This window comes from Armigeres subalbatus, chromosome 3 (assembly GCF_024139115.2).
Source record: "Armigeres subalbatus isolate Guangzhou_Male chromosome 3, GZ_Asu_2, whole genome shotgun sequence".
Lineage (NCBI taxonomy): Eukaryota > Metazoa > Arthropoda > Insecta > Diptera > Culicidae > Armigeres > Armigeres subalbatus.
In genome coordinates, this window is record NC_085141.1 from 362,410,478 (window position 1) to 362,434,432 (window position 23,955).

At 41.5% G+C, this 23,955-nt stretch overlaps 1 protein-coding gene across 1 annotated transcript; it reads left to right on the top strand.

Moving 5' to 3' along the window:
• Nucleotides 1-5,326: 5,326 nt before the first annotated feature.
• LOC134223432 (arylsulfatase B-like) lies at nucleotides 5,327-23,932 on the top strand. Its single transcript, XM_062702582.1, has 4 exons — nucleotides 5,327-5,988; nucleotides 21,432-22,227; nucleotides 22,288-22,445; nucleotides 22,514-23,932. Exons 2-4 carry the CDS (start codon nucleotides 21,456-21,458, stop codon nucleotides 23,597-23,599), a joined length of 2,016 nt encoding a protein of 671 aa, XP_062558566.1. The 5' UTR covers nucleotides 5,327-5,988; nucleotides 21,432-21,455; the 3' UTR covers nucleotides 23,600-23,932.
• Nucleotides 23,933-23,955: the final 23 nt, after the last annotated feature.

Genomic DNA, 23,955 nt, shown 5'->3' on the forward strand with positions numbered 1-23,955 from the left:
ATTCTTATTTACACAACTGAATGTTTAATGTTCAAATTAAATTCATTTGAAATGAACCGACCTTCAACTATATTCTACTCGTGTACAGTAGGAGAAATGTGCATATAGTGATCAAAACAATGTTTTACATGTCTCAATGAAGGACATTTCTTTGAGATTCTCAGACATTTTTTTTTAGATTGCAATCGAGGATCACACTCACCTTTTCTGATAGCAATCAGGATTCAGGAAGTGAATTAAAAAAACTCGTTTAAATAGGTAACGAATCTACGAAGTATTCCGCAACGATACTTATGAACGTTTCTTTAAGTTTGCCTCTGAAAAATAAATTTCTGCAGTTGCAATTATATGTTGCCTACCCTTTTATCAGAAGACCGTCAGCTGTTGGACATTCGAATCATTTTATGGTGCTAGTCACCTATTTGCGTGCTCTCGCCGCAGCAGCAAGAGCAATCAACTCTAGGCTTCGGACGGAAAACCCGGTAACATGAATGACCAATCTGAGCCGCTTGTCCTACGTAGAACCGAGATGATAATGATGATGGCGATTACTATCGTATAATAATGTCAACATAGCTGCGCTGCCGTCGCTGTTGTTGACCATCGACTGTGTACTCAGCACTAGGCGCTGCGGTACAAGCGAATGATGATCCTAAATTTCGTAAACTGCTTTTTCTTACTGATCGTATGAGTAATTGTCCTATATACATTTGGACTCAAGCAAACATGAGACAATTGTGCTTATGAAGATGATTGGATGTATTTATAAAGTGAAAGTTATTCTTTTTGTCACGATCGGAATCCAAACAGTGGCATACCAAACATAAAAATAAATAAAAGTCGATTTGTTTATGTGTAATTCGCACATTAAGTATACGTTCTCGGCAAAATCAGGTCATGAACAAATTTTTAAGCGGAATCTTCGCAAAAGTGTCTTTTGTATACTGATTCTCAACAAAATGCGTTTCACATCTTGGCAATGAAAAATCATATGTTTGCTCAGATTCGGCAATATTCACCTCGGAAAACGTTAATGGAACACGCTAGGAAAAAAATGGCATGATAGGGGAAGAGGCCCCAAAACGCAAAAGGCGTTTTGCCTCATGAGTTTTCCGGCAACAAAATATCACCACTTTTCTGAAATGTGAATATTATCAATATGATTGAGATTTTTGACAATTTTTGAATGGCATCAATTAGCTATCTTGTTTAACTGATGCATAATGTAAAAATACCCATGAATAGCGTTACAAATAAGACAATAGAACAGTGTTTGCTTAGCTAGGGCATATTGCCCCCCTTCCCCTAAATTAAACCACATAAAGTTCTAAATTGATTGTGACCATTGACCTGCATAAAACTACTCGGAAAAGATCCGTTAGGTATTTACCTTTTGACAATGAAGAGCCTTCAATCTCACTATCCAACAAAATTGAACTTTTTTTCGCTCCCTTCAACCATTTTTAATGTACTCAATAGATTTTTTACGCTGAATTCAGGTACGTATTCAGATTTTCTGTAACACGTCCAGTTTTAGAGAAAAACGCATTTTAATTCACAAAAGTACGTATTTTCATAGAAATTTGGTTTCTCTCCCCTGCAAAGCTGAATTAGGCTCCTCACTTTTAGAATAAAATTTGAATTTTGTAGAATGGGCCTTGTAGAATGCATGTGGGTTGTTGGATTTCATTTGGCACGTACATTTGTTGTGAAAAACGGAATTTCATTGACAAAAGTACGTCTTTTCATAGAAATTTGGTTTCTCTCATCTGCAAAGCTGAATTTCGGCTCCTCACTTTTAGAATAAAGTTTGAATTTTGTAGAATGGGCCTTGTAGAATGCATGTGGGTTGATGGATTTCATTTGGCACGTACATTTATTGTGAAAAACGGAATTTCATTCACAAAAGTACGTCTTTTCATTAAAATTTGGTTTCTCTCCTCTGCAAAGCTGAATTTCAGCCCCTCATTATTAGAATAAAGTTTTAATTTTGTAGAATGGGCCTTGTAGAATGCATGTGGGTTGTTGGATTTCATTTGGCACGTACATTTGTTGTGAAAAAACGGATTTTCATTCACAAAAGTACGTCTTTTCATAGAAATTTGGTTTCTCTCCCCTGCAAAGCTGAATTTTGGCTCCTCACTTTTAGAATAAAGTTTGAATTTTGTAGAATGGGCCTTGTAGAATGCATGTGGGTTGTTGGATTTCATTTGGCACGTACATTTGTTGTGAAAAACGGAATTTCATTCACAAAAGTACGTATTTTCATAGAAATTTGGTTTCTCTCCTCTGCAAAGCTGAATTTCGGCTCCTCACTTTTAGAATAAAGTTTGAATTTTGTAGAATGGGCCTTGTAGAATGCATGTGGGTTGTTGGATTTCATTTGGCACGTACATTTGTTGTGAAAAACGGATTTTCATTCACAAAAGTACGTCTTTTCATAGAAATTTGGTTTCTCTCCCCTGCAAAGCTGAATTAGGCTCCTCACTTTTAGAATAAAGTTTGAATTTTGTAGAATGGGCCTTGTAGAATGTAGGGCTGTGCAAATATCGATAAAATCGATAATATCGATATTATCGGATGAAATTTATCGATACGATATCCGATATCATTGAACTCAGATATCGCCGATATCGATAATTTTTTGTAATCGATGTAATGATGATGCCCAATTAAATCAACTACATACACTGGCTCACTGACTACATCCTTTAAAACATATGTAGCAAGCCAATCACATTTTTTAAATGTCCATTGTGTCTGGTGTTGAGAAATTGGGCGCATCAGTACCCACTAAGACGAAAGGCAAAACGCATGAACGATAAAGCTTACAAAACCCTCGACAGGAAATCTAAAATCATTCATAATAAACCACAGGCGGTGAAAGTTATTTCATGAAAATTATTGTCGTTTGCGGTGTTTTACCAAGATGAATAAGAGCGACTAAAATTTTCAAACGGTATTGGAGTGACAAATTAGAGTTTGAAACGTGATAAAATCGATAGTAGACAAACTCGGGTGAAAACTGTATTTTTTTTTATTTTATCGGATATCGATCCGATATCCGATATTTTCAAACCCGATATATCGCCGATACCGATAAATCACCAAATGAATATCGTCGATATCGATAAACCTCCATTGTGCACAGCCCTAGTAGAATGCATGTGGGTTGTTGGATTTCATTTGGCACGTACATTTGTTGTGAAAAACGGAATTTCATTCACAAAAGTACGTCTTTTCATAGAAATTTGGTTTCTCTCCTCTGCAAAGCTGAATTTCAGCTCCTCACTTTTAGAATAAAGTTTGAATTTTGTAGAATGGGCCTTGTAGAATGCATGTGGGTTGTTGGATTTCATTTGGCACGTACATTTGTTGTGAAAAACGGAATTTAATTCACAAATATACGTATTTTCATTGAAATTTGGATTCTGTGCTCTGCAAAGCTGAATTTCGGCTCCTCACTTTGGAAATAAAGTTTGAATTTTGTAGAATAGGCCTTGCAGAATGCATATGGTTGGTTGGATGACATTTGGCGCATTGAGAAGCCGAATTTCTATGAAAATACGTACTTTTGTTAATTAAATTCCGTTTTTCACAACAAATGTACGTGCCAAATGAAATTCAGCAACCGATATGCATTCTACAAGGCCCATTCTACAAAATTCAAACTTTATTCTAAAAGTGAGAAGTCGAAATTCAGCTTTGCAGAGGAGAGAAACCAAATTTCTATAAAAGACGTACTTTTGTGAATGAAATTCCGTTTTTCACAACAAATGTACGTGCCAAATGAAATCCAACAATCCACATGCATTCTACAAGGCCCATTCTACAAAATTCAAACTTTATTTTAAAAGTAAAGAGCCGAAATTCAGCTTTGTAGACGAGAGAAAACAAATTTCTGTGAAAAGACGTACTTTTGTGAATGAAATTCCGTTTTTCACAACAAATGAACGTGCCAAATGAAATCCAACAACCCACATGCATTCTACAAGACCCATTTCACCAAATTCGAACTTTATTCTAAAAGTAAGGAGTCGAAATTCAGCTTTGCAGAGGAGAGAAACCAAATTTCTTTGAAAATACGTACTTTTGTGAAATAAATTCCGTTTTTCACAACAAATGAACGTGTCAAATAAGATTCAACAACTTACTTAGATCTTGTACGATTTCTTCTATATAATTTAAGCCTCTTTCTCAAAGTTATAAACCGAAAACCAGCTTTACAGAACAGAGAAACCAAATTCTAATAAGAATACGTAGTTTTCTGAATTTAAACCCGTTTTTCTCAAAAACTGGACGTGTTACAAAAAATCTGAATACATGACTGAATTCAGCGATGAAAAATCTTTCAAGTACACTGGGAATGGTTGAAGGGAGTAAAACACTGTTGACTAGTGTCTCTCAACATAGACAACCACTTAAAAAAAAACACATTCGGATGCACAAGCTATCATGCGTCTCCATTTTTTCCTGTACTTCTTAATCATCGAAATGATCACCCGGTTGACAAAGAAAAAGAACAAATTTGAGAATGTCAAACGAATACCAGAAGAATTTGCCGAGGAAATGTTGAAGAGTTTCCCGAGGCAATTTGTAAACAGTTGTAGATCAAAGGGATTCCACATTGGAATTCGGAAGAATTCCACATGTAGATTTAGTAGATTCGTTGAACCAAAATCCGTACATTGTGGACAAATATTCAGTCAAAAAGAGTGTACCTCATCCGCTTATACAATAAATTAACATGATTCCTAGTTCGAGAATGTGTTGTAGTTAGGAAACCGAGACCGATATTTTCCAAAAGAAATAAACAAAGCGATAGTTGATTCTGGGTGGTTTCGATGTTCCACGGTGCATAAATTTTAAACATAAAGATGTCAATTAACTGCGAAGATGTAAAATTTATATATTTGCAGACTAGGCCAAAACAAATCTTTTTTTTTTCAATCATGTTTCCTCCTTCAGCCTTCGATTCGATAAAATATAAAAAATTGTAATTTCCAAATATATTCTTCAATAAATATGATGAGTGTTTTTTATTTGAGTTTTTTTGTTTTTCACCACTTGAAGAGAACTAGGACTTAATTTTTATTTAATATTTTTAACGGTAAACTGAGTTAAACGTCATAAAGTGGTATACAATCATATCGGATTACTGCAATATTGTTAAAGAAATTTTCGCAATTTTTTTTTTTACGATCCGTGTACGTAGTCACCCACTCTCCGTAACATGCCGCTATCTCAAAGCATCTCATCTGACGATTGTCACATGTATCGGAACAAGCGCGAAAAGATCTACGATCCGACCGATCATACTACAGTGCCAGTGTGATAAGGGACGCCATTCAAGCGAAAGCACCCACAACTGGCGAATCGGTTGGCGGCGGCGTTGAGCTGGTTAGTACCGGCCCGTTTCCGTCCCATTCGAGTTCTGGACGCCATCGAAAGTGGTCGTTCCAGTGGTCGATTCTCTCATAGTTTGCTCCCGGGTACCCGTGTCGAGCCTATATTAATCGATTACGAGAAGCGATGTTCCGCCGTTCAAAGTGGCTTCCACCATAAAATAAATTAATTTAAATTGTTCGCGAAGCGTGGCATGCGGTAGCGGAATCGCCACGCCGAAAGAGAGCAAAAGTGATCGTTCGCGCGGGTGTGAGAATCAAGAAGTGGGGCTCAATACTGGACAAAACGTAAACAAGTTTGTTCAAACAAAATTTGTCGCTTACTTGTTCCGAATAGTAGAACGGCGTGGCAGAGTCATATTGAACGTTTAATAGAGTGATGAATCGGCGCAGAAGTGGCTACATAATCGAGTTCAAAACTGATCGATTTCTAATCGAATTGAGTCACAGGTCAGAACCGACCGATTGGGACCCATCCAGGCGATTGTTTGTTTTATTTGACGCTAATTGAGCATCAATACAGTGCAGTGGCGGTAATCGCGGGCTGGTGCTGCCGGAAACTATTTTTGGTGTATCAATTGAGGTGAGAAAATGTTAAAAGCGAGGTTTACATTCCTAATGCTCAACTGCTGATTCATACTTTGTTGTGGTATTAAGTGAAGTGTAATTAGAAAAAATGAGTAGCTAAGGGCTCGTGTGGCTATCTGCAGTTAACTGAATTTATAAAGAAAGTAGTTCAAGTGTTCGTTCAAATGTTTTAAATTTTTAAACTAGGTATCTGTTAAGTGGAGTTTGGCAAAATTTTAAAAATAACGTTTTGATTTTTTTACATATATACAATTGCGTCTTTTTAGTCGAAAGGTATGCAAAATGATTATTTTCGAATTACTCATTGTTTCACTGGAATAAATTTGTGCCATTTTTTAAACTGTGTTTCTTGTTTCCTCAGAATTGCGAAAATGTAGTTTCTTAAACATTTTTTCAAGTCTGTTGATCGTTTTTTGACAATACCACTTGATGCACATACGCATCCACATTTTTCTTTTGCACGGTCCAGTTGTTGACCTATGCAAATACTTAATTGATCCGCGGCATTCTCGTGTTGAGGGCAAATTAACATATCTTGCTGAGCAACAGGCTGTGCGAATCTCGGCAGATTTTAGCGAAGAAACGGCAATAACTATTGGTTGCGTATCAATACTAACTGCTTTCGATTACTCAACACGAAAGTAATATTGTTCGATTGCGTGTGATTATAAATCATTCACTGAAAACTAATTCAGCCTCATTTATTAACTAGCAGTTTGATGTTTGACCTGTTTGACCTACCATCACGGATTATCTTACATTGTGGATTCGCTTAACTATTTTAGCTACCCGCAAAATATACAGCAGAGTTGAGGTCAACCAGTTTTAATAAATATGCAAATCGAAAGAACTTGGTATGCGCTTGAGCATAATAAATTAAATGTCGAGCAATACATTTGCTGACAACTCTCACCTTCAACTATTCTTTATCTTGAAGAAGCTCAGAATCGTGAGAGCATTTTATAACTTCCGCTCCGCACTTTGACGCAACATAGGCAAATCTCAACACATAGCGTAGAAGCAGGTTTTCCGCTTCACTGGGGCAATGAACTCCATTCGCGTCTTGTTGATATTTGTTTAAATTAAATGTTCGTTTTGCATATTTAACTCGATCAGTTTAATTCGTATGTTGAAAATAAATACATTGTTAATCTGTCCGGATCATCGAGTAAGCAAGCAGTTTTTGGGTACCGTCATCGGTACAATGGGTCTAGGGGGTGAGAATGGGTCAACACCCTAACCGACAGTATATGGAGGTCGGATAACAATATCGTTCAAAAAGATCTCTTATAATTTAGTTTTCTTGCCCTCAAATTCATTAAAACTATTCTACAGCAGTTTATATAGTTGAAACAGTGACCCACTCCCACCCCCACTTGACCCATTGGCACCCTCGATGACGGTATCCAAATTTCGGAGTAATTCGAATGGATTTAATTGAAATCTTATGCTTCTTATACAGTATTTTCCAATCGTCTTGATTATTTGGAACAAAACTAAAACAGCGCAAATTTTTTGGAATTGTAATTGTAGCATTTTTATTTGTCCGTCTTATGATGTGTCTTGAACTTGACTCGACTTACTGAACTGAAAGACACTGAGGACGGCCTTACTGTCCAGGTTGAAATTCGTATATGCTGAGGTACTATCAAGTGGTGGAATTAAATGGAATTGTACAAACTCCTCTTATGACAAGTAAAGACATTCCATTGAAAGCTCAAAATAATTTTCTCAAGGTAAAACTGTCAAGAATCCAAATAATTTTCACCTCGCATTTTCAGAGGCACCAATCTCAAGTAAGAAGCAACGAATAACTGTGGCCGCCAACATACTCCAGACAGTGAAATTCATAGGGCTCGGGTCTGGCGAACTCGCTGGCCGCTCTGAGCTCTAAATGAACCCTAAAAGACTCTTAGTTGGGTTTTCTTCACTTTTTGAGCCGGCGTCCAATCCTGTCGTAAAACCCAATCCCTGCACAGTGGCGGGCCCTCATACAAATCCCGGACAAAACCTTAGATTGCATTCAATACTTCACCACAGAGTAGTTTTGAAACGTTGAATTCATTTTGAGGTTAAAATGGTTATCCGACATACTTTATGTTATCCAAGGACTTCCGCAAGCGCAAGCCCTAGGATCTAGAACAAAGACAGCGTCCTCATTCTAACATTGCACCAGTCAATTTCCCGTTTTGTAGACAAAAGTAGACAAAAATATGTTAAATTACAAAAATATATGCTTCACGAAAATCACGAAAAAAAATTTTGAGGTTTTGTCCGGCTTTCCGCCACTGTACCCTGATACAAAAATAATGACGTGCCCACGATTCGACGACGTTTTGTTGAACTAATTTCCAATACGTATTTTGTTTTATATTATTTTCACTCACTAATGTAGCAGCTCAACTGCCGAACCTGTAGATAAACTTACGTGATTTTTGCATTTTCAACGAGTTTTGAAATGAAATTCGACTTAGAATTTTGGGAAACTTGATTTTGAAGCAACCCCTTCTTCAAATTTGCTAAATCTACAATAAATTAGACACCTGAAAATAAATTATTACTTTTTGAGTTTTTTCGCCAAATTTTTGTATGGGTGACTGGATCTAGCTTTCCCAGTTTTTCAAGAACTACTTGAAATCTAAGTATTTTAAAATATTGAAGGAATGTTCACATTTTAGTACAGATCATTGTGTATATGTAGGCTTTGTGCTGTGAAAAAGTCATAGCATTTGGTTAATGCTATGTAAAATTATTTAAATTTTGTGTGGTCACTAAAATGATCTCTGGGAAGGTTCAAAAAACAAACCGTCCTGCAATATTAGAACGGTTGTCTATACCAAAAATTAATCACTACCGTTATCGGGGGTGACAATGGGTCAAATGGGGGTGAGAATGGATCACTGTTTCAACTACTTAGAATGCTTGTAGAATAGTTTGAATGTATCTGAGGGCAAGAAGACTAAAATAAAAGACATCGTTTTGAACGATTTTGCTCTACCACCTCCAGCCTACCGGTGAGATCGATGACCCATTCTCACCCCCCAGACCCATTGTCACCCCCGATGGCGGTACATAATGATCATTTGCCTAAAGGATCTTCTTCTTCTTCTTCTTCTTCTTCTTCTTCTTGGCATTTCATCCCCATACTGGGGACAGAGCCGCCTCGCAGCTTAGTGTTCATTAAGCACTTCCACAGTTATTAACTGCGAGGTTTCTAAGCCAAGTTACCATTTTTGCATTCGTATATCATGAGGCTAACACGATGATACTTTTATGCCCAGGGAAGTCGAGACAATTTCCAATCCGAAAATCGCCTAGACCGGCACCGGGAATCGAACCCAGCCACCCTCAGCATGGTCTTGCTTTGTAGCCGCGCGTCTTACCGCACGGCTAAGGAGGGCCCACAACCCACTATAGGCAGAATCGCACAAAATAAATCGTGTACGATGTGATGAATTGAACTTAAGAATTACGTCTGTTTGTCTGTGGCACAATATTCCGAAAATTTGTTATATTGAAACCAATTAGAATGAGATCAACGTGATTTTTTTCAGATAACCATGTAAATAAAAAATCATTTGTATTTTACATCATATAAAAAAATTTCAAAGGAGGGGGAGGTTCGAAAAACCCAGAAAAAATGCTTACGTAATATGTGTTCGACCATAGATACTCTCATTGAGGACATTTATTAAGTTCAATGGATAATGTTGTCCAATGAGAGCAGCTCGAAGTAGTTCGAAGTTATTCCCATCCCTCTCATGTCCGTTTGTTGACAAAAAAGAACGAGCAGGACGGAAACAACTTCGAGCTACTTCGAGCTGCTCATTGGACACCACTAATCTAATGCTGGTCCTCCGGAAGATCCGGAACGGAACACCGGTGAAAAAAGTCAATTTTTTCCTAGCGTAGTGAGACAAATTCTAAATCCCTTAATGATTACATGCAGCGCTATGAGTCAACAATAAAATTGATTTGGAATACTTCCACTTGGTGGCGGTAGTGTATATGAAACCACCAGTTTAGTTCGATATTTAGGGATCTATGTGATTTTGGAAGTTGCTGTCTGTGGGGAATAGAATGAACCAGAAAAAGAATTCGATTTGTTTGTTTACATTGTTTGATAAAGCTATTGCATAATAAAAAATTATTTAATAAACTAAAACATTTACAAATGTCAATAGTAAACAATGAAAGCAAATTACAAAAAAATCCAATCATGGCAAATGAGTAAAAAAACAAATTCAATCTAAGTAGGCTTTCAGTAGAGATGCTAGATTTTTGAAAGCGTGACGTAGAAGATCATTCAGTGTTCGATTCTTGATGCGTATTAAATACCCAAAAGTGTCATTTGGCCGAAAGGGTCGTGTGGCCGAAAGGGTCATTTGTCCGAGAGGGTCGTTTTGCCGAAACTGTCGTTTGGCTGAAAGGGTTATTTGGCCGAAAGGATCATTAGGCCGAAAGGGTCGTTTGACCGAAAGGGTCGTTTGACCGAAAGGGTTGTTTGGCCGAAAGGGTCATTTGGCCGAAAGGGTCGTGTGTTCGAAAGGGTCATTTGGTAAAAATGACCATTTGGCCGAAAGGGCCATTTGGCCGAAAGGGTCATTTGAAAAGTGAGAAATTAGGAGTGAGAAAAGAGACGTCTCAATTTTCATTCCTCATTGCTCACTTCTCGCTGTGAGACGTCTCACTTTCACAGTGAGAAGTGAGAAATGAGGACTGAGAAGTGAAACATCTCAAACAACCCTTTCGGCCAAATGACCCTTTCGGCCAAATTACCCTTTCAGCCAAATGACCCTTACGGCCTAATGACCCTTTCGGCCTAATGACCCTTTCGGTCGAATGACCCTGTCGGTCAAATGACCCTTTCAGCCAAACGACCTTTTCGGCCAAACGACCCTTTCGGCCAAATGAACCGTTCGGCCAAAAGACCCTTTCGGCTAAATGACTTTCGATCAGATGTGTTTCGGCCTAATGGTTTGTTCGGTCTAGTGGCATTCGGCCAAATGGCTTTCAGCCGAATGGGTCTCGGCCAAACGACCCTTCCCCTTGAAGTCCACACAATTTTAATAAGAAAATTATTTTGAGCTTTTTGTTGAATGTCTTCACTTGTCATAAGACGAGTTTGTTCTAGTCCATTTAATTCCACCACTTTACTGCACTTTCGACAGATACGTATTTCGACCTCAACAGTAAAGCAAAGCCGTCTTCAGTGTCTCTTGCAAGTCAAATCAAGTACTCGTCCTATGACATGTCCATTCAATGTTTGAATGGTAAAGAGCATTGCCTAACTGCCAGGTCATTATCAGAAACCCCGAGCAGCACAAGTCAGACAAAAATAGTTGCAGCAACTTGATTGTGACTAAATCTAGTCGCATATTAGTTGCAGTAACCTATGTGGAACATGTGTGCTACTAGGGACGGTTTGGAAAAAAAACATCTAGTCTGGGACGAAATAGGTCGTCACTTTGTCAGCTCACCCAATCATGAACATCACATTGTCAGTCCACACTAAGCAGCCGTTAACGAGCATGCTAACAACATTCATCTTATTCTCAAAGACTTCTCGGAAGAGTTGGAGCTCGCTGCTGGCGAATTGACGGCCTATATCAAATCATCGAAAAACATGAAGGCCCGAGGCTTCGACAGCATCCTGAATCTTGAACTCAAACATATCAGTGCCCCGTTCTTCGAGCATCTTTCGCTGATCTTCAATCAGTATCTCCGTCTCAGGTACTTCCCATCGTCCTGGAATTCACCGAAAGTCATGCCCGTAGGAAGAATCCTTCCTCTCTAAAAAGTGATCATTCCATCAGGTTTATCCAAGAAAAGGCAATTCATAGCCGGCTACTTCAGTCTGTCGAACAACACAACATCTTACTCGAGGAACAGTTTGGTTTCCGACGCGATCACCAACTGACCCGAGTTACCAACGTTCTCAGATGGAACAATCATCAACAATTACCTCTCGGTAAGGACGTTCCACATCTCAATCAGCGGAGCGAGTTCCAATGCGCACAAGATCGGCGTCACCCAGGGCAGTATCCTCAAGCCCCTGCTGTTTAACCTACACAGAAAAAAATAATGAAAAGTAAACAGCGCGTAAAACTTGCCATGAGGAAATTTACGCTATTCTTCGCTGAAATGCTTACAACTTGCATGCAATATAGACGATTCACGTCAAATATTGTATACATGTAGGGTATATCCGTTGTGGAATCACGCTAATAATGACGTTCCATTTATGTGCATGATTTTTGGCGTAAATTTCAGTGGATTTTTCTATCTGTGCTGTTCACCTCCGACATGCCAGAACCTCCCGAAGGCGGCATGCTGTCTCTGTTCGCAAATGACAGCTCCATCGTCTACCAAGGTAGAGTGATCAGAGCGCTAGTGTAAAAACTCCAACGAGGCCTGGGAGCCCTGACAGAGTACAACACCAGCTGGAAGATCTGTAACAACGCGGCGAAGACCCAGGTCATCATTTTCCTCCGCTCCAAATTTCCTAAACATGTTCCGCATGGGGACTGTAAAATCATCCTCAATGGCACGACTGTACACAGTAAAATATTATGAAAATTAGCCACGACGGAATTCATAATTGAATGTAAAATTCGGAAACAGAATGTGTACCAGATCATAATTTCAAGTTTCTGTGATGTAAATGATAAAACCATTGAAATTTCAATTGAATATATCTTAATTTTACATTACTCTACCGGAAACATTGACGAGCAAGCACGTGGCTGTCAAAACAAATCAAAACAAACTTCACTGCATTTCATGCAAACCGCAGCTGGCATCTATTTTACTCATATAAGAATCAACCTAAACGGATATCTTCGCATATGAAAATAAAGCAGCCTTTATGACGCTGCATTTCATCGCTGCAACTCTTTGTTTTTGCTTCTTCCGGCGAGAATTCTCTGATGCATTCAGCTACTGAGTCTTAAATGACTCCGTCTCGATGGAGTTTCCGTGTCATGTAAATTTAAGCTATCGTTTAGCCTAATGCCTAAAATTACGAATCACCAAAACGTTTAACCTGTTACACCTCGATAACTCGATATCAAGAAGCGGAAATATCCGAGATGATAGCAAGTTCGGCTCTCACTCTGTAGACCAATGTTCGAATCCCATGCTCTGCTCCTTTTTCTTGTTTTCAAATGAAAACAAGAACTGTAAAATTCCAGCACGCGTAAATTTAAAACAACCTATAACTTTCTGTTGTTTAACACGGAGCAGATTTGTTACATCTACTTGAACGGAAATTTACAGGTTTTGTTCGTACTGTGTAGAATGGGCCAATGAGGCCGACTACCTTGGCTTGACCCTCGACAGCAGGCTTATTTTCAGGCAACTAGTCGTAATTGTCTCTGAAGAATACGCTTGCTGTCTATAAGCAAATCATCTTCCCTGTGATCAAATACGGCATGACGGCATCACCTCAAACTTCAACGAGTCCAAAACAAATTCCTGATGATGATCGTTAACGCCCCTCCCAGGACCAGAACATCCAAGGTCCACCGTCTGGCCGAGATAAAAGCCCTACATGAGTGTAAAGAGAAGCATAGGGACCGTTGCTTACATTCGAACCAGGCAGCCGTTATGGCGCTTATAGTAAATTAGGATATCAAATTGTAGTGTAGGGGAAAAGATCTAAAAACGCCCCCGACGATGCAAAACGCCCTTATTCCCTCTTATTTACTGTGTTCGAGATGTTCGTTACAAAACTTGGCTTTAAATGATGCAGGTTAGGCGATAAAAGTTTCAAAATAATCTACAAGTAGGTAGGAAAAAAATTTCACTTTTTGATGAAACATCTAACGTTTTGGCTAGGCATAACGCCTTAGTGGGACTAACCTACAGTTTACTATGCGTCTCCACGCACTTTCCATACCAGAATTCTGATTCGCAGACGCGTGGTGCTTTGTTCTCTAAGAGCTGCCAGCTAAAAGTCGTTTTACCTCATGAGTTTTCCGGCAACAAATTATCACCACTTTTTCAAAATGATAATATTATCAATATGATTGAGGTTTTTCTACAAATTTTGAGATGGCATCAGGTAGCTGTATTGTTTAACTGTTGCATGAGGCAAACAGGGTCTTCAGTAGCCTTGCGAGCAATAAAAAATAAATTAAATTGAAATAAAAAAATATATATTTTTATATTTCAATCAATCAGTTTGTAAATGAATCCCGAAATCCGAAATTCTTTAGAAGTTCATTTGGGAATTCCCTTAGAAAATCCTTCGAGAATGCCTTAACAAATGTCTTCGAAGATTTCTTCAAAAATTCCTACGAAAATTCCTGTTGGGCAAACCCGTTTACGGGTTTCAAATAATGCAATAGACCTGAATTTTTCATGATGTATCGCATCCTTTTACTCATTTGCTAAAAAAAAATTCCACTCCAAAAAGCGTTTCAGGCATCCTATTGCCAATTCATTGTTTTTAATCAAGGAAAACAAAAGAAAACCTACGATGATTCAAATGTATGATTCATCTCCACCATAATCTGTTAGCGTTTTCACGTGCTGCGTCTTTAGAAAACCCTTCGAAAATGCCTACAAAAGATCCTACGGAAATTATTTAAATCATTCCTTAAAGAATTATGTATTTTCAAATTCCTGAGAAAATTCCTTTAGGATTTTCATCGTAAATTTATTTAATAAATCCTTCAGAAATTGCTTCATAAGCCCGTTTGCACTTTTTAGGAATTCATTCAGAAATATCTATATCCTGTGCGCCGCCGCCGCCGACGATTTTCTCACGCTGCCGCCGCCGTGAAAAATTAATCGGTGCGCAGCCGTATGAAAATTGACCACGCCGCCGAATATTTTTTACCATGCTGATGCATTTTTACTATTAAGTCTAGATTTATTTAGCTCCTGTCGGAAATAAATATTTTCAGCCAAGATCATATAACAATTATCTTCTTTACAATTATGCAGCATTTATTCTCATTTCCAATAAAGTCTAGACCCAGCAAAATTGAAAGTTAACGAAGGACTTATTTAATTAAAAATAGCCTATTTCAGCTGGAAAAGTAGCTTATTCAGCCTGAATTGTTTGTCGAGGAACCATTAGATCACTTGTTGTACAACGTGTGCTCGGTCAAACAAAACAATATTTGTTCAAACAAAATGCACCTGACATTTATTATTCAGAAAAAAAGGAATTGTTCTTTAGGAATTAGAGGAATTGCTCCTAGAACTTCTTCGGCAGTACGTAATAGAATATTTCAGAATGAAAATATTTCAGAATTTCATTTAAAAATATTTGTAGACTCGAATTTATATAAAAAATTCTCATGAGATTCACATCAGGAATTCCTTTGCGAATTTCTTCAAGAAATACTGCATGCATTGATCATCAAAATCTTTCATGAACTCCTTTGGATATTCTTTAAAAAAAATGCTATCTTCATGAAAGAGGAATTCCCGGAGCAGTTCCTTGGAGAATTCTCTAGAGAAATTTCCAGGAGAGCATGTAGAGATATTTCTGGAAGAGTTCTTGAAGGAATTTTTCTTGTAGGTATTTTTGAGAGAATTCTTGAAGATTTTCTAAAAAAGTCTGAAGAATAAGCGGGAGATTTTTTGGAGTATTTTCCTTATGGTATTTCGGAGGAGTTTTCAAGGGAATTTCCCAGAAAAATCCTGTAAGGTTTTCTGGGCGAATTCTTGGAGAAATTCTGGAGAAGTTTCCGTGGAAATTGCCTGGGAGATTCTTGAAGGTTGTGAAGGAGTTCTTGGAAACATTTTCGGAAGAATTCCTAAACAAATTTCCGGAGAATTAATTTCCAGAATATTTTTTTTTGTGAGCGACTTTCCAGGAGATTTGGGGTAGGAATTTCTAGAAAAGTTCCCAGAGGAATGCGCGTAAGATTTTCTAGATCATATTTTTGCAATTCAATTTCCATGCGAAGTTCTTCAAGAATTCCTGAACAATTTTCTGAATTTCAGAAGGAATTCAGAAGAAATATCTGAAGAGCCCTCGTGGTAATTTATGTGGAGTTTACGAAGCAATTTATAAAGTGTTCTTGGAGAAGTTTTATGAGAAACTCTAGAGAAAATTTCGGGAGAAATTCTATGAGTAATTTTTCAAGAAGTTACAGGTCTTCCATCCGGAGGAATTCCTGAAAAAATTTTGAAGGAATTACCGGAAAAATTCCTAGAGGCGCTTCCGGAGAAAATCCTGGAGAACATTCCGGCTACGTGCCCGGCCCACCGCAGTCTTCTGATTTTCGCGGTGTGAACGATGGATGGTTCTCCAAACAGCTGATGCAACTCGTGGTTCATTCGCCTCCTCCACGTACCGTCCGCCATCTGCACCCCGTCATAGATGGTACGCACCACTTTCCTTTCGAAAACTCCCAGTTGATCCTCCACGAGCATCGTCCAGGTCTCGTGTCCGTAGAGAACTACCGGTCTAATAAGCGTTTTGTAGATAGTCAGTTTGGTACGGCGGCGAACTCTATTCGATCGGAGCGTCTTGCGGAGTCCAAAGTACGTACGATTTCCAGCCACTATGTGTCTTCGAATTTCTCTGCTGGTATCGTTATCGGCGGTCACCAGTGAGCCCAAGTACACGAATTCTTCAACCACCTCGATTTCGTCACCACCGATAGAAACTCGTGGTGGGTGGCTTACATTGACCTGTCTTGAGCCTCTTCCTATCATGTACTTCGTCTTCGACGTGTTGATGACTAGTCTAATCCGTTTAGCTTCGCTTTTCAGTCTGATGTAGGCTTCCTCCATTGGCACGGCAAATGCTGGGTGAAGCGTACCATTGGTACTTCGCGTACCTGAAGACGCGTACCTGAAATAGACCCCATCTCGCGGTCATTAGCCTCTTACCCAGCAACTCTTATCCCTACCTCCTCGTGGTGCTGGACGGGATACGATCAACCTTAGGGAATACCCGATCTCCAACTGAGGTGGGAACTATGGTCGTATGCTAACAGGGAAGGGAGGTTTGCTTCTCTCCGGAGGTGAAAATCCTATTGAGCGTCTGTTCTCCATGTAGGCTCTCAGGATAGGCTCACAACAGCGTCTGTTCTCCATGTTAGGGGCGGCTGATCATCGTCCGAGTGCCAGCGAGGGACTCTAAGTGAAACTGTACCATGGTCCACCGGAAATAAGGAGTATTGGTCCTCCGGAAATTTAGGGGGTGTGGTGTCAGGCGCAGGCCCTGCAAGCCAGCCAAAAAAAAACTCACGCAACGAACAATCAGCAAGAGAGTACGGACCGGAACCATCAGCGAAGACCACTGCGACGAAAAGGGACTAGCGATATTGGGAACTCGGTTCGTGGAACTGCAAATCTCTCAACTGCATCGGGAGCACACTCATACTCGCCGATGTGCTCAAGGACCGATGATTCGGCATCGTAGCGCTGCAGGAGGTTTGTTGGAAGGGATCAATAGTGCGAACGTTTAGAGGTAATCATACCATCTATCAGAGCTGCGGCAACATACACGAGCTGGGAACAGCTTTCATAGTGATGGGCGATATGCAAAGGCGCGTGATCGGGTGGTGGCCGATCAATGAAAGAATGTGTAGGTTGAGGATCAAAGGCCGGTTCTTCAGCTTCAGCATAATCAACGTCCATAGCCCACACTCCGGAAGCACTGATGATGATAAGGACGCATTCTACGCGCAGCTGGAACGTGAGTACGACAGCTGCCCAAGCCACGACGTCAAAATCATCATAGGAGATTTGTACGCTCAGGTTGGCCAAGAGGAGGAGTTTAGACCGACTATTGGAATATGGCCATTCGCAGCACCTACTTCCAACACAGCCTCCCCCTCCCGTATCGGTACACCTGGAGATCACCACTGCAGACAGAATCACAAATCGACCACGTTCTGATTGATGGACGGCACTTCTCCGACATTATCGACGTCAGGACATATCGTGGCTCTAACATCGACTCTGACCACTATCTGGTGATGGTTAAACTGCGCCCAAAACTATCCGTCATCAACAATGTTCGGTACCGACGACCGCCGCGGTACGACCTAGAGCGACTGAAGCAACCTGATGTCGCCACTGCATACGCGCAGCATCTCGAGGCAGCGTTGCCGGAAGAGGGTGAGCTCGATGGGGACCCTCTTGAGGACTGCTGGAATACAGTCAAAGCAGCCATTAACGACGCAGCGGAGAACAACGTCGGGTATATGGGACGAAGTCGACGGAACGATTGGTTCGACGAAGAGTGCAGACAGATTCTGGAGGAAAAGGACGCAGCGCGGGTGGTCGCGCTGCAGCAAGGTACCCGGCAGAACGTGGAACGTTATAGACAGAAATGGAGACAGCAGACCCGCCTTTTTCAGGAAAAGAAACGCCTTCTGGAAGAAGTGGAGTGCGAGGAGATGGAACAGCTGTGCCATGCAAGTTCTATCAGAAGCTCAACGCATCCCGCAAAGGCTTCGTGCCGCGAGCCGAAATGTGTCGGGATAAGGACTGGAGCATCTTGACGGACGGCAAATCCTTCAAAAATGCCGTGAATACCAGGTCCCAACGCACCATCTGTTCGTTGATTCCAAGGCGGCATACGACAGTATAGACCGCGTAGAGCTATGGAAAATTATGGACGAGAACAACTTCCATGGGAAGCTTACCAGACTGATCAAAGCAACGGTGGATGGTGTGCAAAACTGTGTGAAGATTTCGGGCGAACACTCCAGTTCGTTCGAATCGCGCCGGGGACTAAGACAAGGTGACGGACTTTCGTGCCTGTTGTTCAACATTGCGCTAGAAGGTGTCATGCGGAGAGCCGGGTGTAACAGCCGAGGTACGATTTTCAACAGATCCAGTCAATTTAATTGCTTCGTGGATGACATGGACATTGTCGGCCGAACATTTGCAAAGGTGGCAGAACTGTACACCCGCCTGAAACGTGAAGCAACAAAAGTTGGACTGGTGGTGAATGCATCGAAGACAAAGTACATGCTTGTGGGCGAAACCGAGCGCGACAGGGCCCGCCTGGGAAGCAGTGTTACGATAGACGGGGATACCTTCGAGGTGGTCGAGGAATTCGTCTACCTCGGATCCTTGCTAACGGCTGATAACAATGTCAGTCGTGAAATACGAAGGCGCATCATCTGTGGAAGTCGGGCCTACTACGGGCTCCAGAAGAAACTGCGGTCGAAAAAGATTCGCCACCGCACCAAATGTGTCATGTACAAGACGCTAATAAGACCGGTTGTCCTCTACGGACATGAAACATGGACAATGCTCGAGGAGGACTTGCAAGCACTCGGAGTATTCGAGAGACGGGTGCTTAGGACCATCTTTGGCGTTGTGCAAGAAAACGGTGTGTGGCGCCGAAGTATGAACCACGAGCTCGCCCAACTCTACGGCGAACCCAGTATCCAGAAGGTAGCTAAAGCCGGAAGGGTACGATGGGCAGGACATGTTGCAAGAATGCCGGACAGCAACCCTGCAAAGATGGTGTTCGCTTCCGATCCGGCAGGTACGAGACGACGTGGAGCGCAGCGAGCGAGATGGGCAGACCAGGTGCAGAACGACTTGGCGAGCGTGGGGCGTATCCGAGGATGGAGAGATGCGGCCTCGAACCGTGTATTGTGGCGTCAAATTGTTGATTCAGTGTTATCTGTTTAGATGTGAACTAAATAAATGAAAATGAGGCTTCCTCCATCCTCTCAATGTTACGTGCTGTGATATCAATCTCGTCGGCGAAACCAAATAACTGGACGAACTTCGTGAAAATCGTACCACTCGTGTCAATCCCTGCCCTTCGTATTACTCTCTCAAAAGCAATGTTGAATAGCAAACACGAAAGACCATCACCTTACCGTACCCTTCTGAGCGTTTTGAAGGGACTCGAAAAATATTCCTGAAACTCGAAGTACGCACATCACCCGATTAATCGCTGACTTGACCAACCGTATCAGTTTATTCGGAAATCCGTGATCTTGCACTAGCTGATCTCGATCGATTGTATCATATGCGGCTTTGAAGTCGAAAATACATGATGTGTGGGAACGTTGTATTCGCGGCATTTCTGCAATACCTGACGTACGGCGAACACCTGGTCTGTGGTAGAGCGTTCACTCATAAATCCCGCTTGGTACTGCTCCCCCGAACTCTCTTGCAATTGGTGTTAGTCGGCGGCATAAAATTTGGGAGAGTACCTTGTAGGCGGCGTTCAGCAATGTGATTGCGCGGTAGTTGCTATACAATCCAGCTTATCGCCCTTTTTGTAGATGGGACACACGACACCTTCCATCCACTCCTGCGGCAGAACCTTATCCTACCAAACCTTAGTAATCACCCAGTGCAGCGCTCTAGCCAGTGCCTCACGCACTCACCGTGTTTAAAAAGCTCTCCTGGTCGTTGGTCAACTCCAGGGGCTTTGTTGTTCTTCAGCCGGCTGATCTCATCCTGGATTTCCTGGAGATTCGGAGCCGGAAGTCGCATGTACTGCGCGCGTGCTCCTAAGTTCATTACCATACCGCCCCCGTTGTCTGCCATATCGCCATTCAGGTGCTCTTCGTAGTGCTGCCGCCACCTTTGGATCATCTCACGCTCGTTTGTAAGAAGGTTCCCGTTTATGTCCTTACACATATCGGGCTGTGGCACGTGGCCCTTACGTGAACGGTTCAACGTGCGTTCTTAACGCGGTACAGTTCCTCCGCCTCTTCACGGGCTCGATCTTCCTGGTGACGCTTTTTCCTCCGGAAAATCGAGTTTTGGCTGTTCCGCGCCCGTTTGTATCGTGCCTCGTTGGCCCTCGTGCGGTATTGAAGCAATATCGTCCATGCTACATTCTTCTCCTCAACTAACTGATCACATTCGCTGTCGCTCTAATTAATGGAAAATTATTTTAGAGGCGTTTGGGCATGGATGTCTCCATATGTTGAAAACGAATTAGTATATTCCATTTAACCTTTCCATTTGATTAAGACTTAATAAACTCGTATCTTGACCTCAGTAATATGTTGACTCGAGTATCGTGCATTGAAACTAACCTCAGGAGTTTGAAATACGTATCTGTAAAGGTACAATCAAGCAGTGAAATTTACTGGAATGGTACTAACTTGTCTTGTAACACACTTCTCACATTAGTCTTAGGAGCAAAAGCATTGAACTATCATTTCGGTTTTCTCGAAGCCAAAGCCACACGACATACTCGTTATCGAATTGTGTACTATTGTTCGAACAATGTCTAATAATCAATTTAAATGCCATGTACACCTTGAATCCAAACAAACGTTCTCAATGAGGTGTAATTACAAACATACAAGACATCTTCATCACGACTAAAAGGTGGTAACAGAATGTTTGTTTGATTGTACCGCTGCAGCGTCACCAACCCGCCGAGATAAGTGATCAGCATTTGTGCACCCTTATTTAATCAGCAAAAACAAACAGAATTTCATCAACGTCTATGATATCACATTTTCATTTCAGATTCGTCGAGCTCTGCGTTGAACCATGTTGCACCGCTTCATCGGCGTGCAACTGATAAGTGCTCTCCTCTTGCTCAGTATTTCTTCGTCAAAAGGTGAACCCAACAATGGCCAGCGTCCTCATATCGTCATCATCATGGCTGACGACTTGGGCTGGAACGATGTCGGGTTCCACGGATCCAATCAGATCCCGACGCCCAACATCGACGCGCTGGCTTATGACGGTATAATCCTCAACCGGCACTACACTGCACCAATGTGCACCCCTTCGAGGGCATCTCTGATGACCGGGAAGAACTCGGCCACCATCGGAATGCAGCACTACGTCATAGTTTCCGACGAACCGTGGGGTCTGGGCCTTGACCAGAAGATCATGCCGGAGTATTTCAAGGAGGTGGGCTATCGTACGCATCTGGTGGGCAAGTGGCACTTGGGATTCTCCGCGAAGCAGTACACGCCCACTATGCGAGGGTTTGACACCCACATCGGCTATCTGGGACCTTACGTGGACTTCTGGGACTATACCCTGAAGATGGATGCGCCGAAGAGTTTCGACGGTTACGATATGCGGCACAATCTTGAAGTGGATCGGACTGCAAACGGAACCTACGCCACAGATCATTTCACCAGGGCAGCCTCGTCGATTATTGAAAGCCATAACACACAGGACCCATTGTTTCTTGTTGTTAATCATTTGGCACCACATGCCACAAATGATAATGACCCGCTGCAGGCTCCAGAGGAAACTATTAAAAAGTTTGAATACATTTCAGATGAGAATAGGAGAATCTACGCCGGTATGATTAATGATATATCATTCGTTTTGGAACTACATAAATTAATTAATTCAATTACAGCCATGGTTTCCAAACTTGACGACAGCGTTGGGCAAATTTTCAGCAGTTTGAAGTCGAAGAATATGCTGGACAACTCGATCATATTGTTCATTTCGGATAATGGAGCGCCAACATCTGGATTACATGCAAATTACGGATCAAACTATCCGTTAAGAGGAGTAAGTTGAAGGCACAGCTGACTCATGTAATCCTTTCGTTTTACTCAAACTTTATTTTTATCGTACAGATTAAAAGCGTTCCATGGGAAGCGGCAACTCGATGCGTTGCCGCCATCTGGAGTCCGCTGCTGCGAGAGAGGCAAAGGGTCTCGAATCAATTCATACATATCTCTGATTGGCTTCCGACGCTGGCTTCGGCCGCCGGTTTCACAATCCCCTTCCCAGAGAGTCACTCGGAAATTGACGGCCAAGACCAGTGGGAAGCCTTATCTTACGATACAGGAAATCCCCGCCGAGTAGTTCTAAACGTAATTGACGAAATTTACGGCTACACCAGCTACATGGAAAATGGCTTCAAGCTCATCAACGGAACGTTGTCCAACGGCGCTTTAGATGGATGGTACGGACAATTGAACAGCTCAGATCCCACCCTAAGCGATGATGAATACATCGACTTGGTCCTTCAAACGGAGGCTACAAAGTGGGCTGAAGAAACCATTTCCAGGAACACGATCAAGTACCTCCGCAAGCATGCTCGTGTGAACTGTAATCAACAAATAGAATTCAACCAATGTAATCCACTGATTCGACCATGCCTTTTCGACATCATAAACGATCCGTGCGAGTTGAACGATCTTTCCCGCAAGAACCCCCAGAAGTTGCGAGAGCTGCGTTCAACGGTACAAGCCTATCGTCGGTTAGCCGCTAAGCCCAGAAACAAACCCGGCGATCTTGCGGCCAACCCGGCCAACTTTGGTGGCATCTGGACCTGGTGGAGACCGGATCTGACCCAGGATGAAATCGACGAACTAACGCAGGCGGAACTTGATCGCCAGGCCTACCAACCGATTCCACCGCCTCATTCTAGTCTACCGGAGGACATCCGATTGCCTTTGATTATCACGATTGTCGTGCTTGGAGTCTTGTTCGTATCCGGCGCCCTTCTCTATATGTCCAATAAAAATTTGCTGCGACTGTTCTCCAGATCCAAAGGAACGACAACTGTGTCGACAGTGCAAGCTACCGATTTGTCTCAATCGGAAAGTGCTAGCAGCAATGGGAAATTTTCCGATGTATTTCCACAATCTCCGTCTTCTCCGCCGACAAATCCCAATGTGTATAAAATCGGTGGTAGTCGATTGGATAGGTACTGAGATAGTCGAGCATGATTTCGATAAGTAAATAGGGCCCAACTGGATAGAAATGGGTATGATAAGGTTCGCAATATCCCACTTGAGAGTCATATTGCTGTCAATTTTTGTACATATCAAAAGATGAAAATACTAAGCTTTATTTACGTTTTAAGGAAACTCTCATTTGAAAAGATTAAATCAAATCTTTTGAATCATCCATTGCATTTTTTGCAATACCAAATGAACGAATAAGATAAGGATAAGGGCACGTCGTAAATACAAAAGTGTACTTAATGAAATAGCATTTTTGTGATAAAAAACTAGTGGAAAGAACGAATGTTTACCTGCATTCTATGCATATCCATCCTACCCTCTCT

Excerpts from the sequence above, each read along its gene's own strand:
- LOC134223432 (XM_062702582.1), top strand. The coding sequence starts at position 21,456 with ATGTTGCACCGCTTCATCGGCGTGCAACTGATAAGTGCTCTCCTCTTG. Across the intron at positions 22,228-22,287 it reads GAATAGGAGAATCTACGCCG|CCATGGTTTCCAAACTTGAC; the intron begins GTATGATTAATG and ends ATTCAATTACAG. Across the intron at positions 22,446-22,513 it reads CAAACTATCCGTTAAGAGGA|ATTAAAAGCGTTCCATGGGA; the intron begins GTAAGTTGAAGG and ends TTTATCGTACAG.